The sequence below is a fragment of the Delphinus delphis genome, chromosome 1, assembly GCF_949987515.2.
Source record: "Delphinus delphis chromosome 1, mDelDel1.2, whole genome shotgun sequence".
Classification (NCBI taxonomy): Eukaryota; Metazoa; Chordata; class Mammalia; order Artiodactyla; family Delphinidae; genus Delphinus; species Delphinus delphis.
Window position 1 is genome coordinate 149,909,772 of NC_082683.1, and position 17,513 is coordinate 149,927,284.

The following is a 17,513-nucleotide window of genomic DNA, read 5'->3' on the forward strand; positions in this document are numbered from 1 at the left end:
GCTCTCTGAGGACCAGAACTATGATGTAGCATTTATTATCCCCACTCTTACCAGTGCTTGGCACATAGTAGATAATTAATGTTTCATCAATGCAAGAATTAAAAACAACGCTCTCCTGTCTCCCTCCCAAATCCTCGACATCAAAGGTCAGACACGCCCTAGTTCAAGTGGCTTGGCAAAGCCCAGAACCAAGAGCTGCTCTGGGCATTAACTTCCTGGCCCTTTGACACAGGGAAAGAACATTTGCACAGACCCTCTGACGTTGATCTGGTCTGGCTGGCTGACTGGCAGGCAGGATGATGTGCTGAGAAGCCTCAGTCCCAGCATCCCCACTGCCCCAGGGCTACGAGGCCTCAGAGGATCCTCAGGAGCTTTCTCTGGGACCCCCACCGCTACCCCTACCCATACCCACACCTATGGCTGGAGCCCTAGGCCAAAGCAGGCTCTGTGCTTGGGGTGGCACTTCTCAATAGTGTCACCGATTCTGTTCCATCCCCCCAGCCACCTGGAAGAGGGGGTGTGATATTGTGGTTTTTTAATAAGAAATATATATTTGGTCTCTGTCTTCTTTCCTGGCACAGAGCTCCTAAAACCCTTGGAACTTCCTAAGTGAGGAGAGCAACAGAGGTGTTTCTTGTTATGTTAATGAGGTGATTTTGGAGGCCACCTAAGGATGCAGGCTTGTTGCCAGGAGAGGACTGGAACTTTTAGTCCCACCCCCTGACCTCTGGGGAGGGGAGAGGGGCTGGAGGATGAATCAGTCACCGCTGGCCAATGATTTAATCAATCATGTCTGTGTCATGAAGCCTCTATAAAAACCCAAAAAGTTGGGGCTTGGAGAGCTTCTGGGTTGGCGAACACGTGGAGGTGCAGGGAGCGTGGCGCCTGGAGAGGGCATGGAAGCTGTGTCCCTCCCACACACCTTGCCCTCTGCATCTCTTCCATCTGGCTGTTCCTAAGTTAGATCCTTTTATAATAAACTGATCACCTAGTAGGTAAAATGTTTGAGTTCTGTGAGCTGCTCTAGCAAATTAATTGAACCCAAGGAGGGAGCTGTAGAAGGTGACAACACAGCCTTGCCATTGGTGTCTGAAGTGGTGGTGGGGAGGCGCACAGATAGTGCCAGAATTGAGGTGAACTGAAGGACACCCAGCGGGTGTCAGATGATCGCTTTGGTGGTGTGGGACCCTCGCCCGCCACATCAGAATTGGGGGCAGAATCAGAGTGTGTGCTGTGGACCCCATCCAGCCAGAAGGGGACCTCAACATCCAGTGTATGTGGAACACTCACGCCACCTCCCGCTCACCAGAGCTCCTGGGAGGGACAGGGGAGCCCGGGACACCTCAGAGGCTGTTCCCAGCCCGGTCCTTGAGCCCTTGCTGCCTACCTGGCTGAAGGCCGAAGTGAGGGTGCTTTCTGGAGAGGGTCTGTCCCGGGAGGGGCCTTCCTGCTGACTGCAGTCCAGCTGGATCAGGCTGCGGCATTCCGGGTGGCAGGTGAATTTACAGTCTGGAGGGAGAGAACCATAGGGGGATTAGGGGCCAGATAGGAGGCCCAGAGAAATACCCTGGAAGATGGCGTGTATCTCCTGGAGGGAAGAGCACGCAGGAGGGAAGCGGAGGGGGGAGAACACCGTGAGAATGTCACCCGCTCTCTGCGCCACCATGAATGGTGAAGGTGAACAGGTGCTTTACAGTTTGCAAACTATTTGCGCCTCTGTTATTGTGCGTGACCCTGCAACCATTATTACTGCCACTTTACAGACAGGAAACTGGGGCCTTAGGGACATTGGTGATTTTCTAAGGGCAGATCATCTGGCTTCTGGCTGGCTCTCTTTCTACTAATTTACGTTAATCACCAGGGGTCACGGATCGTTGGGGAAGGACTTAACTTTTCTGGGCCTTGTTTTGCAGTCTGTAAAATATAGGTACTAAGTGCCCTGCCTAGTGCACAAGGACGTTTATAGTTAAAGGGAGAACAGGTCTTAATAAATTAAAGGTGCTTCCAGGGACAAAGGCATTATTATCAACAGGAAGGGCTGTCACCTGTCTCTGACCCTGCCCCATCTAGAAATGTGGGGTGGCTTCTCTAACCCAGCTGACGTAGCTTACAGACAACATCCAAAACTAGGTGCTTCGGGGAAAAGCACACGTTTATTTCCTAGACAATGTTCACCTCCACGGAAGTAAGACTTAACGACCAGAGTTGCAAAGAGTCTGGGGGACTACCTCCCAGATGGGGAAGCTGAGGCTCAGAGAGGTAAAGCTAGGTGCCCAACGACACACAGCTCAGTGGCAGAAGCAAGGCTGCGAGCAGTCTCCAGCTTCCTCAGGGCTCTCTCTGGAGCCTCCTTGGCAGAAGGGAGGTGAAGTTGAAGGGGGCAGGAGGCAGAGAGGCTGGGGCAGGCCAGGGGAGGGGCGTGTGTATGGAGGATGGGAGTGAAGAAAAGGTGGGCAGCAAGAGAAATCAACTTAAGCCCATCAGCAGGCAACATGCTCAGATTTGAGGTTGGTTCTCACAGAAGCTGCTGGGCCCGCCAGGGTCACCTGTCCCGGAGGTGCCACAGCTCAGCCGGAAGGCCCAGCTGAGGAAGGCTGCCGGAGTCTCCATGAGAAGCTGCTCGATTGTGATGCCAGGTGCATGGGGATGCGGCAGGGGACACGACAGCCTGGACTTGTTTGTATAAGCTGGGGACGAGGGGACAACTTTTGGCTGATAAGGGCTGAGCCTCCTGACACTCTTTTCCTTCCTTTTAACAAGTTCCAAAACTCGGCACATTGGGACTATCTTCTTAAAGCTGTGAAGCGCACTCCGTCCTGGGGCGGTGGTAGGGGTGAGTCTCCTCTTCTCCCCACGCTCTCGGGGAGTTTTGGAAAGAGACCCCCACTCTCCCCAGCTGCCCCCTTCCCTTACATCCCCAAAGATGAGCACCTGGACCACACTCCTTGTACAGGTTTTGCCATTAATGCCTGCAGGGGAGCACCCAGCAAATGTGGGGACATGAAGAGATTCCAGAAGCCTGCAACCTTCTGACTCAGTGGTCTGAAGTCCTGACCACCTTTCTGGGATGGCATTTAGAAGCCCTACTGCTCACCTCCCTCGTGCCTGCAGGTGAGGCCCACGCGACATCCTCTCCTTCACACTCCACCCTCTTCTGGGCATTCCCAGCTCTCCTCCGGAGGAGCTATGCTCTCACCTGGAGAGGGGATGGGTACAGCTCACTCTGGGCCACGCACCATAACCCCGCCCACGCCCACATGCATTCCTGGGCTCCCCCAGTAGGAGATCTCTGCCCGGCACGAGGATGGCCTCACCCCTGGTGGGGGTGAAGGGCATAGGTGGCATGCAGACCGCATCTCCCCTGCCCGCAGTGCCCAGAAATGCCAGGGCTTTGATAAGGGAGCACCGAGGCCAGAGCCCACACAAAGAGGCATTGTCTGGGCTCTGCTCCTGGGACACACCTATCCAGCTCCTGGCCAAGCTCTGAGTGATGAAGAATTCTCCGGGGCTGCCAAGGAGTGGAAACTCGCCAGCTCTACCTCAAGTGAGAGCTGCCACTGGCTCCCAAAGGGGAGAGCGTCTTGAGAAAGGAAGAAGTCTTCCAGTCTCCTATTTCAACTCTGTGTGCTGCAGACACGGGCACTCTGTGTCCACCTGTGCATCTGAATCTCTCCATTTCTGTCTGTCTCTCTGTGCTCTGCCTCTCGCTGACACACATGCGTGCGTGTGCACACACACACACACAGCACCAAAACCACAGGAACATTTTTTTTTTTTTTTTACAGCCTCACGCTGAGCTGGATGGAGCGGGGGAACAGAAGACTCCAAGAGGAGTGGTTTGGGATTTTATAAAAAGCACATTTGAGCACCAATGAGCCTGTCCCATCAGACCGTGTAATCACAGACTGTAGCAAAACCACTGAAGCACGTCTTGATATTTCCTGGCCCCTGGAAATGCTAAGCCCAGGGCTTTTAGGCCAGCAGAGATGAGGTCACAGGCCCCATCCCTTCTCCACACACAGAAGCAAGGCCCCCCCAGCCACAACCAGTAGCCTGCAGGCCTCATGTGCTCTGAGTGGGGACATTCATGAGGTTGCCAAGGCAGGGTTGTCTCCACTGGAGCCCAGTGCTTAAACCCCCACAGGCCATCTTTGCCTCAAGATAGGAGGAATGATGGAGACACAAGCACAGAGGGGCCCTTCTCAAAGAGGGAACTGTATGCCAGGGTGCAGAGAGGGCTCCTGTGCGCTACCCTCAGACCCAGGCTGTATTGGTTTCCTCGCTGCTATAACAAAGCACCACCAACTAGGCGGCTTAAAACTGAAATTATTGGGACTTCCCTGGTGGCACAGTGGTTGAGAGTCCACCTGCCGATGCAGGGGACGCGGTTTCGTGCCCCGGTCTGGGAGGATCCCACATGCCGCGGAGCAGCTGGGCCCGTGAGCCATGGCCGCTGACCCTGCGCGTCCGGAGCCTGTGCTCCGCAACGGGAGAGACCACAACAGTGAGAGGCTCGCGTACCGCAAAAAAAAAAAAAAAAAAAACACCTGGAATCATTGTCTCTCAGTTCTGGAGGCCAGAAGTCTGAAATCAAGCTGTCAGCAGGCTCACGCTCCTTCTGGAGCCTGTAGGAGGATCGTTTCTTGCCTCTTCCCAGCTTCTGTGGTTTGCTGGCAGTCTTCGGTTGTCCTCCGCTTGCAGCTGCATCACTCCCATCTCTGCTTCAGTCTCTATATGGCCTTCTCCCTGTATGCCTGTGTCTTCACATGGTCATCCTCACATGACACCAGTCATATTGAATTAGGGGACCATCCTACTTTAGTGCAACCTTTTCTTAACTAATTACATCTGCAACTACCTTGTTTCCAAGCAAGGTCACATTCTGATGTACTGGGGGTTAGAACGTTGACATATTATTTTTTTGCCAGGTGGGGGGATACAATTCAACCCGTAACACAGACCCTGGGCCATATTGGGAACCCAGAGCCCTTAGTCTCGAACGGATGTGGTTTTCTCATGGACACCATCTCCAGAGGTCAGCAGCAGACTGGCAGAGGAAGGAGGCCAGGAAGTGCTGAGCTGAGGCCAGGACCACCTCCCTACTTCTACTAGCCCTGCTCCTGGCCTTCTTGGTCCCTGAAGGTCACCACCAAAGGCACCATCTCGAACAAGGGGGTCAGGACCAGAGGCCATGGCAACCTATGTCCAAAGATACAGTCTTTCTTCTACTTCAGCCCAGAGGAGGTGAATTCAGCAGATGGAACTGTGCTAGGAGATTGCTTTCCAAAATGCAAAAGCTACAAACCTCCCCTTAGTCCCCAGGGCTGCCCTAGTTAGTTCCTGCCTGACCCCAGTTGCCAAATGCACACACACACACACACACACACACACACGCACACACACACACACACACACAGGCACACAAAGAGGCTAATTTTTCTGAACCAGAGGCATTCTGTTGATAAGGAACCCTTAAGGCCCTTTCACCCCAGGGTTGTATGCAAGATCCCAAGATAGTGTGGCCTCTCCACTTCACTCTCCCCCTCCTCCAGCTGAAGCCAGGATGTGGGGTGAGGATGGGGCAGGTTCCCAGGATTCAGAGCCTGGGTTACAATGAGCTCATAGGCCTCCCTTGCGGTCATTCCCAGGTCAGTGAAGAGCAGCTTCTCACCCTGCATGGCCAAAGCCACTACTGAGGCCCAAGGGGAAGCATGACAGCCTCTGAATCCAGGAGCCCTGTGTCCATGCTCTGGGTACCCCAGGCCTTCTTGGACAAGGTCAACCTCAGAACAAACTTACCACTTCCCCCGTTCCCCCTCGGGACCTGGCCTGTGCTACAGGAAAATGGAAAGAGGATGGACTTGGGAGGAAGGCCTGGCCTCCACTCACTGCTCAACCAGCTTTGTGACCTTGGGTAAGTTATTGAACTCCTCGGATCATTAATTTACTCGACTATATAGTGGGAATAATAGCCTGTTCATAGGGCTGCCATGAGGATTAAATGGGGTCCATGATGTAAAGCACTGCACAGGAGGCCTGGGACACAGAGGCCCCCAGTTAATGTTCCATCCCACCTCTCCCAACACTACTCTGACGTGTGGATTCCTTCCCGCCCCACCGAGCTTCTGGTGGGTCACCTGTAGTCTCACCAGCTCCCCCTAGCCAGCCATTTCTAAACCAAGCACACAAATAGATTTTAATTTTAAAATAATTTTGTTCTTAGGCACTACAGAAAAATCTGAAAAAACACATAATGGAAAAGAATATGAAAAAGAATGTGTATATATATATATATATATATATATATATATATGTATAACTGAATCACTTTGCTGTACAGCAGAAATTAACACAATACTGTAAATCAACTATACTTCAATAAAATAAATTCTTTAAAAATTAAAAAACAGAGACTTCCCTGGTGGTCCAGTGGTTAAGACTCCACGTTCCCAATGCAGGGGACCCAGGTTCGATCCCTGGTAAGGGAACTAGATCCCACATGCCACAACTAAAGATCCCACATGCCACAACTAAAGATCCCACATGCCACAATGAAGATCCTGCATGCCACAACTAAAGATCCCGCATGCCACAATGAAGATCCTGCATGCCACAACTAAAGATCCCGCATGCCACAATGAAGATCCTGCATGCCACAACTAAAGATCCCGCATGCCACAATGAAGATCCTGCATGCCACAACTAAAGATCCCGCATGCCACAATGAAGATCCTGCATGCCACAACTAAAGACCCACATGCCACAATGAAGATCCTGCATGCCACAACTAAAGATCCCACATGCCACAATGAAGATCCTGCCGCAACTAAGACTCGGAGCAGCCAAATTAATTAATTAATTAATTAAAATAAATTAAAAAACAAACAAACAAAAACCACTATCACCACCACCACACACACAAAAAAGTGCATTGGAAAATTACAATGTTACAAAAGTTTTTAAAAAGCAGGAGTTAAGGTCATTCCGAGCAAGTCAGTGGGGACAGTCCTCAGTCTTGGGGTCCCTGCCTTGGCTCCCTTCTCAGATATTTCTTCAAGAGTCCCCCATTCTTGTGCTGGGGGTCCCTCCACTCAAGAACAACCATGTCCACTCAGAGACCACCTAGAATGCTCTCTGTGCCTGTCTGTCCCAGGCCGGCCCGGCCCTGCTTCACCACCTGCAGCCCCACTGCACCCTGCAACCTCGACACGCCCTGCTCCCCCAGCCAGAAGCACCTCTCTCCACATGGCTCCAAGATTTCCCCTCGGACCTCAGGCCCTCTAGTGTCCTCTTCGACCACACGCCCCTCTAAGCCTCCAGGGCTGCAGCTCCTGAAGTCCACCCTTTCCCAGCCCTTTGCTCTGGGCCCTGCTCAGTGTTCAAGAGGACCAGCCACTATTAAGCATTTGGAAGGGGGTTAGTATGAATTGGTTGAGTGAATAGAGGCAGGAATGAATGGTCTTCTGCCTTTTGCTGAAGTGGAGAGACCAGAGTGTGAGTGCTGACCTACCCCTAGGCTAGTGTCCTAACTCCTGCGTGCCTCAGCTTCCTCTCTAAATGGAGCCGATGGCAGTACCTGCCTCACAGCGTTGCTAAGAGCATTAGACGAGGTAATTATGTAAATCATAACACAACACCTGATGCAAACTAAGAGATCAATAAATACTAGCTATTCATATTAACTGGCTAAAATCCTAGTCAATCTCACCAGTAGCCACAGCATCTGGCATCCTCATCCCGGAAGCCCGTCTGTGCACATCCCATCACTGCCCATTGACCTTCCTCCAGACCTCCACTGAGTCCTGATAAAAAAGGCTCTGATGAACCTGAGACCCCCATTGAGCCCCTCTCCCCAGCCTGAGCAAGGGAGGCCCCTGGTGTCGGCTCCCTGCAGAGGTGAGGTGCCAGGTGTGCATGGAGCCCGGTGAGGGGCAACTCTCCCCCACCTCGGAGAGGCACCTTTGCCCACCTGGGATGTCTCTCCTCCCTGCCTTCCTACCCACCCCCTCCAATATTTGCACTTCTAAAATCTTGCTCTAGTTTCAGAAAAGAAAATTGTTAACCAAACTTGATAACTTCCAGTATTAAAGAGGATGTGGGTAAATGAGAAGGTTCTTGCCTTATTGGTGATACCAATTTCCTGCAGGAATTTATCCTCAGTGTGTATTTATATCTAAATACGTCTCCACTAAAAGGTTCATCACACAGTTATTTATGGCAACAAAATACTAGAAATACTGCACATCCATCTACAGGGGGCCAGCTACAATTATGGTATATTTAGCCATTATATAAGATGATGTAGATTGGTCAACTTGGAAAGATGTCCACAAGCATATTACTGAAAGAGAAAAAGGCTGCGTTTCGTGATCCTAATTATATAAAAACATACACATACTTACATATATATTATGCATAGAGAGAAATTTGGAAGGTAGGTGATATGCTTGCTCTGAGTAATGGGATTTCAAGTGTTTTTCCTCTCTTTAGAGTCTAAATTTTTATAATAAATATATATTGTTTTTTTAAAATTTATTTTTGGTTGCACTGGATCTTCATTGCTGCACGCGGACTTTCTCTAGTTGCGGCGAGCGGGGGCTACTCTTCACTGCAGTGCGCGGGCTTCTCATTGCAGTGGCTTCTCTTGTTGCGGAGCACGGGCTCTAGGCACGCGTGCTTCAGTAGTCGTGGCTCATGGGCTCTAGAGCGCAGGCTCAGTAGTTGTGGCGCACGGGCTTAGTTGCTGCGCGGCATGTGGGATCTTCCCGGACCAGGGCTCGAATCCGTGTCCCCTGCATTGGCAGGTGGATTCTTACCACTGTGCCACCAGGGGAGTCCTAATAAATATTTATTCTTTATAATTTTATAATGAATATATATTCTTTACTAATATATATTTTATAATGAATATATATTCTTTTATAATGAATATATATTCTTTACTAAAGGTACAAAGAAAAATCATGAACCCACATTGTGGTGACAGCGGCTCCATTATTCACTACCTACAATGTGTTAGACAACTTATATACATGACTTCACACTATCAGTACTATGCCTGTATGACATGTTTCTACCCCTATTTTTTAAAAAGCAGACTTTATTTTTTAGAGCAAAACTGAGCAGAAGTATAGAGAGAGTTCCTGTATACCCTCTGCCCCCCCCACCACGTGCACAGCCTCCCCCTGTACCAACATTTCCCATCAGAGTGGCACATTCTTCTGATGAGCCTACACTGACCTGTCGCTATCGCCTGAAGTCCATCATTTACATTAGGGTTCACTCCTGGTGTTGTACATTCTATGGGTTTGGAAAAATAAATAATGACATGTATCCACCATTCAGTATCACACAGCATAGTTTCACTGCCCTAAGTATCTCTGTGCTCTGTCTATTCATCCCTCTCACCCCACTAAACCCTTGGTAACCAGTGATTTTTTTACTCTCTCCATAGTTTTGTCTTTTCCAGAATGTCACATAGTTGGAATCATACACTACGTAGCCTTTTCAGATTGGCTTCTTTCACTTAGGAATATGCATTTAAGGTAACTCCATATCTCTTCATGACTTGAGAGCTCACTTCTTTTCAGTTCTGAATATTACTCCAGTGTCTGGATGGACCACAGTTTATTCATGCATTCACCTATGAAGGACATCTTGGTTGCTTCCAAGAGTTGGCGATTATGGATAAAGCTGCCGTAAACATCTGCGTGCAGGTTTTCACGTGGATGTAAGTTTCCAGTTCCATTCTTCTACTCCTATTTTAGAGATGGGAAACTAAGGCTTGGAAAGGTTAAGAGACTTGTTGAGAGCCACACGGCAGGTGAGTGGCAGAATTGCAAAGGGAAATGCATCACACCTGGCTGCTTCTCGATAGCCCTGTTTTCTGGGAAACCATCCCCTCCGTTTGGTCCTGGTCCTCCCTACCATGCACCATTTGAGGCCAGGGATGGGCTTTATTAGGGATGGGGGTTAGGGGGGCCCAAGGCCAGAAGAGAGCATGGGTCAGAGGGATTTGGGCAAGGAGTGCTTTCTCCTCTGCCCTAGCAGGTAACAGCAAGAACGTCCCTCCCCAAGGCCTCTGCCTCATTCTGAGAAGTGCCAGTTCACAGCTTGAGTCCCAGCTCCGCCAAGCCACTCAGCCTGGGAGAACCCACCCGGACTGTCTGCCTGCTCTGGACTGGTCCTCCATCCACGGCCCCTTCGTCTCTGGGAGACTATGAACTATTCAGGCAGCAGTCGGAGGTTCTTGCGCTGAGCTCCTCAGAGCACCAGAAAGGCCAGCTCTTCAGTCAAGGTCAAGCGCCACAAGTAGTGGGCGCTCGGCTTTCCCCACGCAGAGGCCCAGCCTCTGCAACTCTGCACCCCGTGACACCCAAACAGAGCCAACTGCCCCATCGCGTGGAGAGATGAGGATGGTGGGAGAGCCCAGAATGCACAGAGGCTCCGAGCACCAAAACGCACCCACTTGGCGTCTGTAAGTCAGGCATCCTCAGACAGGCCGTGCGGCCCCTGAAGCACACTGTTTAATGCGCATGATAGAGGTCTTTTAGAAAGGGTGCAAGTGGCAAAACACTAAATCAGGAGCTTCGGAGGACACAGAATCTGGCCTCCAGAGCCACACAGATCAGGGTTTGAATGCAAGCCCTGTTTCTAATTGGGTATGAGATGCCTGGACAATTTACTTAACCTTAGTAAAATATGGAATCTATTTTCAGCCTCGATTTCCTCATCTGCAAAATGGAAGTAATGATATCTTCCTTGCCAGCAGATGCGTTGCCAAAATTAGAGAGCGTGTATGTGAAGCACCCAACAGTGCCTGCACAGAGTAGATGTTCACCAGATGGTAGCTGTCACTTTCAACCCTGGGACCCCTGAGTCTGGGTAGCTGGATTCCTGTTGACTTAGCATGTGATGCTAGTCCTCAAATCTCTCAGTTTGGGGTCCTCTTCCAATGTATTAACTAAGAAGAATCATGAACTTTCTTGCTCACCTAAGTTCCTCCTACCTGCCCCTACCTGCCTCCAGCCCTGCCTTTGATGGCCCAGGGGAGTGAGGCAGAGACACAAGAGGATGAGTCATGCTGGAGAGAGGGAAGGTAGAGAGACGGATTTGTCAAGCTTGGAGGGCTGTGGCCATTGCCAAAATCAACACAATCTATACATTTTTCATACTCCTGGTTAAACGTCTAGTGAGGCAGCAAGAGAATGGAAACTCCCCACTCCTGGGGTCAGACATCCAGCTCAGGACATCTGCATCTTTATGTTTCCAGGAAGGAGCCTGAACCCCAGCTCTGGGGAGACCATATAATGTAGTTCATTGTTTCAGAGGACAGGCCAACCCTGAGGGTACCCAGCACCCCGAACCCCAGCCTGGAGGGCCTGGAGACACACAACTGCCCCTGCGCACACTTCACACACACACACATACACACACACCCTACAGACTGTGACAGAATGCAGGCCAGGAAGCCAACAGGAAGGGTCAATGTTATGGTAGAGGAGTGGCCTGGAAGCCAGGCCCATGTCCCGGGTCAGAGAAGCCAGCCTTCCTGTGGACGGCTGGACTCACCGGGGTGCCGTCTTTGTGCAAAGAGCCGCAAGGGAATGCTGCTGAATGCGCTCAAGTCACAAAATGAGGCACACGGGCTGGCCTGCAGAGGCACGATCCTGCCTCACGGGGGTGGGTGGGTGGGTGTGGGTGGGTGTGCCTCTCGGGCTGGCGGGGCTGGCGGGCCCATTACTCATCTGTCTCCAACACAACCACACAACCCTAGGCTGAAAGCACCAACAAAGGGAAGCCACTGCGGTCAGGCCGGCCCAAGAGTATTGGGCGGGGGAGAAAATAGGGATAGGCGAGTCTGCAGGCCCTCAGTGCAAGGGGCCGGGGGGGGGGGGGGGGGGTGGGGGGTGGGGGGTGGGGGGGGTGGAGGGAGGGCAGGACAGTTCCTGGCAAGTTCAGATGGATGATGCAGGGAGCAAAGGAAGTGTCAGGCGTGCCCGCCTTGCGACCAGAGAGGCAGGGGACAGGGCCTGACCCCAGGGCACCTTCCCATGTGGTCTGTTTCATGCCACTTCACTCTTTGGGGGCGCTACACCCTGAACCATGCCCCCCACCCTGCCTTGTGTGGATGTGTATATATGTTTAAAACTATAAACAAAATTAATAGGGTTGGGCTTCCCTGGTGGCGCAGTGGTTGAGAGTCCGCCTGCCGATGCAGGGGACACAGGTTCGTGCCGCGGTCCGGGAAGATCCCACATGCCGCGGAGCGGCTGGGCCCGTGAGCCATGGCCGCTGAGCCTGCGCATACGGAGCCTGTGCTCCGCAACAGGAGAAGAGACAACAGTGAGAGGCCCGCGTGCCGCAAAAAAAAAAAAAAAAAAAAAAAAAAAAAAATTAATAGGGTTGAATCTACTTTTAACAATTCATGCTTCCACTTTAGATAGTATTAACTAACTCCCTGCCAGGACTATGCTAGAACTCTCCCTCCTGTCAACGCTGCCCACACGCCGATTTTCACTCTATTATATTATTTACATTTCCAATGTTTATGATATTTACATTCTGTTGTAACTATAAATTGCATGGTTGTCTAAAATTAACTCTACTTTTAAATTAATTCCATTTTTTTACAACAGCAAACCTATTTTTAATTTTAATTATTCTTTTAGTTGACTGAAATTTTGGGGATTATATTTTATATGCCTTATGTCTGCCAATGATGCTTCAAGCACCTTAAAGAGACGTGCCCCATTTTATTGTCATTTTAATACTGTGGTGCTGGGGCCTTATGCAGGAAAATGATCAGGAGATGTGGATGGAGAAAATAGAGATAGGCGAGTCTGCAGGCCCTCAGTGCAATATTACAGAGCATCTCTGAAAAGCTCCCCTTGGCCGATAGTGGTAGCAGGCAACAGATTTTGGAAAAATATACAAGTAAATGACATGAGGTGGGGTCCAGGGTGGGAAAGCCCAATGAACCTCATTCCTCACATGCAAGTGTCTGTAGGAGACCTGTCATCTGGACCCTCTGACACCACATCCAAAAAGGTCCAAGTTGTATTTAGGGTGTGGCCATGAAGATAGAAGTGCAAAGACATGGCACAATATTTGAACAGGGACAATTAAAGTATGTGCACCCACCAGGACACACATACTCAGAGAGAGAGAGTTAAACCTTTTTATGCCAATTATGTCTCCTATCTTTCCATATCTACCTATTACTAGTCAGTTTTTCATGTGTGCAAGCATGCATCCACTCAACATGTATTTATTGGGGGCCTACCAGAGGTCAAGTACTGTTCCAAAGGACAGCCAGTTATATCCAAAGACTTGTGTAAATGGAACAAGTGGATGAAAGGAATATATATATATATATATATATATATATATATACACACACACACACACATATATACATATATGTATATATATATTCAAAGTTATATATTTTAATACAGATATTAAAATCCTGTTTTGATTGTCACCACAGGAAAAGATAAATCCTATTGCCAGAGTACCTTAAGAAAAAATATTTTAAAACACTGTAGACAGCCATAAAAATGAACGAAATAATGCCATTTACGGCAACATGGATGGACCTAGAGATTGTCATACTGAGTGAAGTTAGACAGAGAAAGACAGATATCATATGATATCGCTTATAGGTGAAATCTAAAAAATATCATACAAATGAACTTATTTACAAAACAGAAATAGAGTCACAGATGCAGAAAACAAACTTATGGTTACCAGGGGGGAAAGCGGAGAGGGGGGGTGGCAGGGAAGAGGGATAAATTGGGAGAGTGGGACTGACATATACACACTACTATATATAAAATAGATAACTAATAAGGACCTACTGTATAGCACAGGGGACTCTTCTCAATACTCTGTAATGACCTATATGGGAAAAGAATCTAAAAAAGAGTGGATGTATGTATATCTATAACTGATTCACTTTACTGTACAGCAGAAACTAACACAACATTGTAAATCAACTATACTCCAATTAAAAATTAAAAAAATAAAATAAAACACTGTAGACAGTTGGGTTTAAGGGAATTTTACAAACAGCAACAAGCCCATGAAAACTAAGGCCAGTGCGGAGCTGCCAGATGCCCTCTTGGCTCAGGTCACCTCAGAAGGGGCATCCGCTTCCTCTAAGCATGTGTCACTCCGCTCTGGGTGTAGGAGAGACAAAGCAGGTGGGGTCCCCCTCTCCAGGGCTCAGAGCCCCCTGCACCCATCCCTGGGGCCCCTGAGGAGACACACGGAGGAATCTGGGCAGCTGGCAGAGAAAGGACGTGGGCCTAGTAGTGAGGGGCAGAGGTGGAATGAGGAACGTGAAGGCTTTTTTTGGTTTTTAGCTTTTGTTTTTAAAGCAAACACCATCTTAGAGAGGGGGCAAAGGGTTGCCTAGCCTCTTGCTAAGCTTGAGTATATTTTTGGTAGTGTTCCACAGACCCCAAAGATAAGGACAGCCAAATAGTTTTGCAAGAAGTCCTGCCTAGGCATCTGCAGACCACAGGGCAGGAGATGAAGCTTCGACAGGTGTGCAGATGTGAATGCACACACAGGTGCGTGTGCGCAGGTACGCCCGATCCGAGTGCCAGGAGGTCACAAGAGGCCAGGAGCAGAGAGGTTCAGTCCTTTATGGGACAGCCAGGCTGCCGCATCCAACTGGTTTTTCCACACCTGCTCTGATGTCATTTGATTTCAGAGTGCCAATCATCAATTGACCATCAACCAACCGGGTGAAAGGAGACTTTTGCAGGAGGAGAAAAGTAAATAGATTACGTCTGAGGCCTTCCCTGCAGAAGACATACAAAGGCTTCTTTACAGCTGTATCCCTGTAGCCAGGACCACCAGAGACTTCTGGAGAGAGCCAGGCCTGTGTCCCAATGACCCCCGAGCAGCCTTTTAAAATGACATACGACTTGCTCCTTGGCAGCAGGCTCGCTTAGCTCCTAATGACGCCCGGTGGACTAATCCAACCCCTGCCTGTTAATTAAGTGACATAGTAAACTCAATGATAGGAATTTTTCCAGAGAATGTGTTTAAGAGTTTTGTGCTCCTTCTCTATTTCTGCCTGGGCAAACCTTCAAACCCTATCTCTTTCATTGAGACGTGGGAGGTCCACCTTGGCCCAGGTAAGACGGAAGAGCAGACAGCGTGCTGGGGGCTTACACGGATGACCCAGTTTGAGCCATCGTTAAAAGTCTTTCTGGGGGGCTTCCCTGGTGGCGCAGTGGTTGAGAGTCCGCCTGCCGATGCAGGGGACACGGGTTCGTGCCTCGGTCCGGGAAGATCCCACGTGCCGCAGAGCGACTGGGCCCGTGAGCCATGGCCGCTGAGCCTGCGCGTCTGGAGCCTGTGCTCCGCAGCGGGAGAGGCCACAACAGTGAAAGGCCCGTGTACCGCAAAAAAAAAAAAAAAAAAAAAAAAGTCTTTCTGGGAGCAGTTGCCGACGAGGGGCCTCCTCTGTGACCAGCATCATGTCGAATGGTTTCCGTCAATGTCACGTTCAACACACATGACACCTGCTTGGGAGGGGGATTCTTTGCTCCATTTTATAATGGGAAGAACTAAGGCTCAGAGAGGTTAATCTGTACAAGGAAGGCCCTACCACCTGGCATCCACAGTCCAGGCTCAAGTTGCTCTGGCTCATTTGCAGCAACATGGATGGGCCTAGAGATTACCATACTAAGTGAAGTAAGTCAGAAAGATAAATACCATATGATATCACTTATATGTGGAATCTAAAATACGACACAAATGAATATATCTATGAAACAAAAATAGACTCACAAATATAGAGAACAGACTTGTGGTTGCCAAGGGGGAGGGAAGGTGAGGGAGGGAAGGATTGGGGGTTTGGGGTTAGCAGATGCAAACTAGTACATATGGAATAGATAAACAACAAGGTCCTACTGTATAGCACAGGGAACTATATTCAATATCCTGTGATAAACCATAATGGAGAAGAATATGAAAAAGAATATATATATATATATATATACACACACACATAACTGAGTCGCTTTGCTGTACAGCAGAAATTAAACACAACATTGTAAATCAACTATACTTCAATAAAATGTTTTAAAAAATTTGACCAGGCTCCAAGCCCATTCTCTTAAATGCTACATTACAGGTCACTCACAGAGCTCCTGCAGAGTCCACAGTCCACAGTCTACCACTCCCATCATCTTTGAGCATCCTGTCTCACCCCTCCTCTTCCAATCAGTTCAACCCAAATGCTAACACAAGTTAAACGAGCAGTGGCTGCAGTACAGTATTTACCCAGACCTTAATGCTGCCACTCCAGGCCTGATTGATTTCATTAAATCTGTAACTCCTTGAGCTGAAGAGCAAAGGAGCAAGGAAATGCTCTGTTGAATAATTCTTAAGGAGGGAGGATGGACACGAAGACACGAGTGCACATTAAATCGAGGAACTCAGTCTCCAGCTGTCCTCTGCGTGAGGGTCACAGTATGTATCAGGCTATTGATGAGGATAAATTATTCAGGCTGGCTAAACAGTATTTGTCTCCAAATGCGGATTAGATCTAGTGGAAGAGAAATTCCCACCTTTCAAGACGTAAAACTGTAATCAAGAAAATTACATTTTCCACAGTTAAGATCACATTGCCTTTCAAATGCTGCTTTCACAAACTTAACCCAGAGATGACTTTTTAGTTTAGTTCCATACCTAAGACTCAGTGCTGGGACCCACCCAAATGCCCACCTGTCCCCGAATGTGTGTGAGAACAGTATGGAGACAAATGGGGCCGGGAACCCAAGGAAAGCTGATGTGCTCCAAAGATACAGCCATCGAAGAGAAGCAGCTAGAGGCCAGTAAGATGAGTAGAACCCGGCAGTGAGGGGTTCCAGTTCTGACTGTGCAGCTCTAAGCCTTAGCCAGGGGCCTGACTTCTTTGGGCCGCCATCTCGTTTGTGAAACAGAATCACCCCTTTCCCACCCCTAACATACAGAGATCTGGAGGGAATAAATGATATTTAAAACAAATAAAAAACCCAAACAAACACAAATCCCTTGTATCTTTAGCAGAAGAGCACTGCAGAAATATAAGATGCTGTAGCTAGTCTGATCCATCAGGAAGAATGCTAGGCTGGAAGGCAGGTGCCCGAGACCCTGGTCCCGTAGCTGCCACCAACTTTTGTTGGCCTCAGCCTCCTTCGTTTGAAAAAAGGAGTAAGTGACCTCAGATTCTATGAAAATTGAATTGCTGCAGTCTCTCCTCCCCATCTTTCACTCAGCCCACACTGTCCCGTTATCCTTCCCCAGCAAGGGCTGTTCTCACCCTAATTAGTGCTCCGGGAAGGAAGCTGCAGCCCCGTCACTGCCTGAGGCTGGAGCTCCTGTCCAGCTGTGTTCCGCCTGCAGCCTCTGTAGCCCCACACAGTCTGCTTGTGTGCCCCCCATAGGCACCTCCACTGACCATACAGGTGAGGTGCCTTTGCCTAGGAAACGTCACTGCTCCGGGGTCC

The 17,513-nt window shown here is 49.3% G+C and overlaps 1 protein-coding gene across 1 annotated transcript in view; it reads right to left on the bottom strand.

The window, feature by feature from the left end:
- Positions 1–17,513, bottom strand: part of RASSF5 (Ras association domain family member 5) — a 71,134-nt gene that overhangs the window by 42,111 nt on the left and 11,510 nt on the right. Inside the window, exon 2 of the mRNA XM_059995764.1 lies at positions 1,388–1,509. Within this exon, the coding sequence (XP_059851747.1) occupies positions 1,388–1,509 (122 nt within the window). The remainder of the gene's footprint in view (positions 1–1,387; positions 1,510–17,513) is intronic.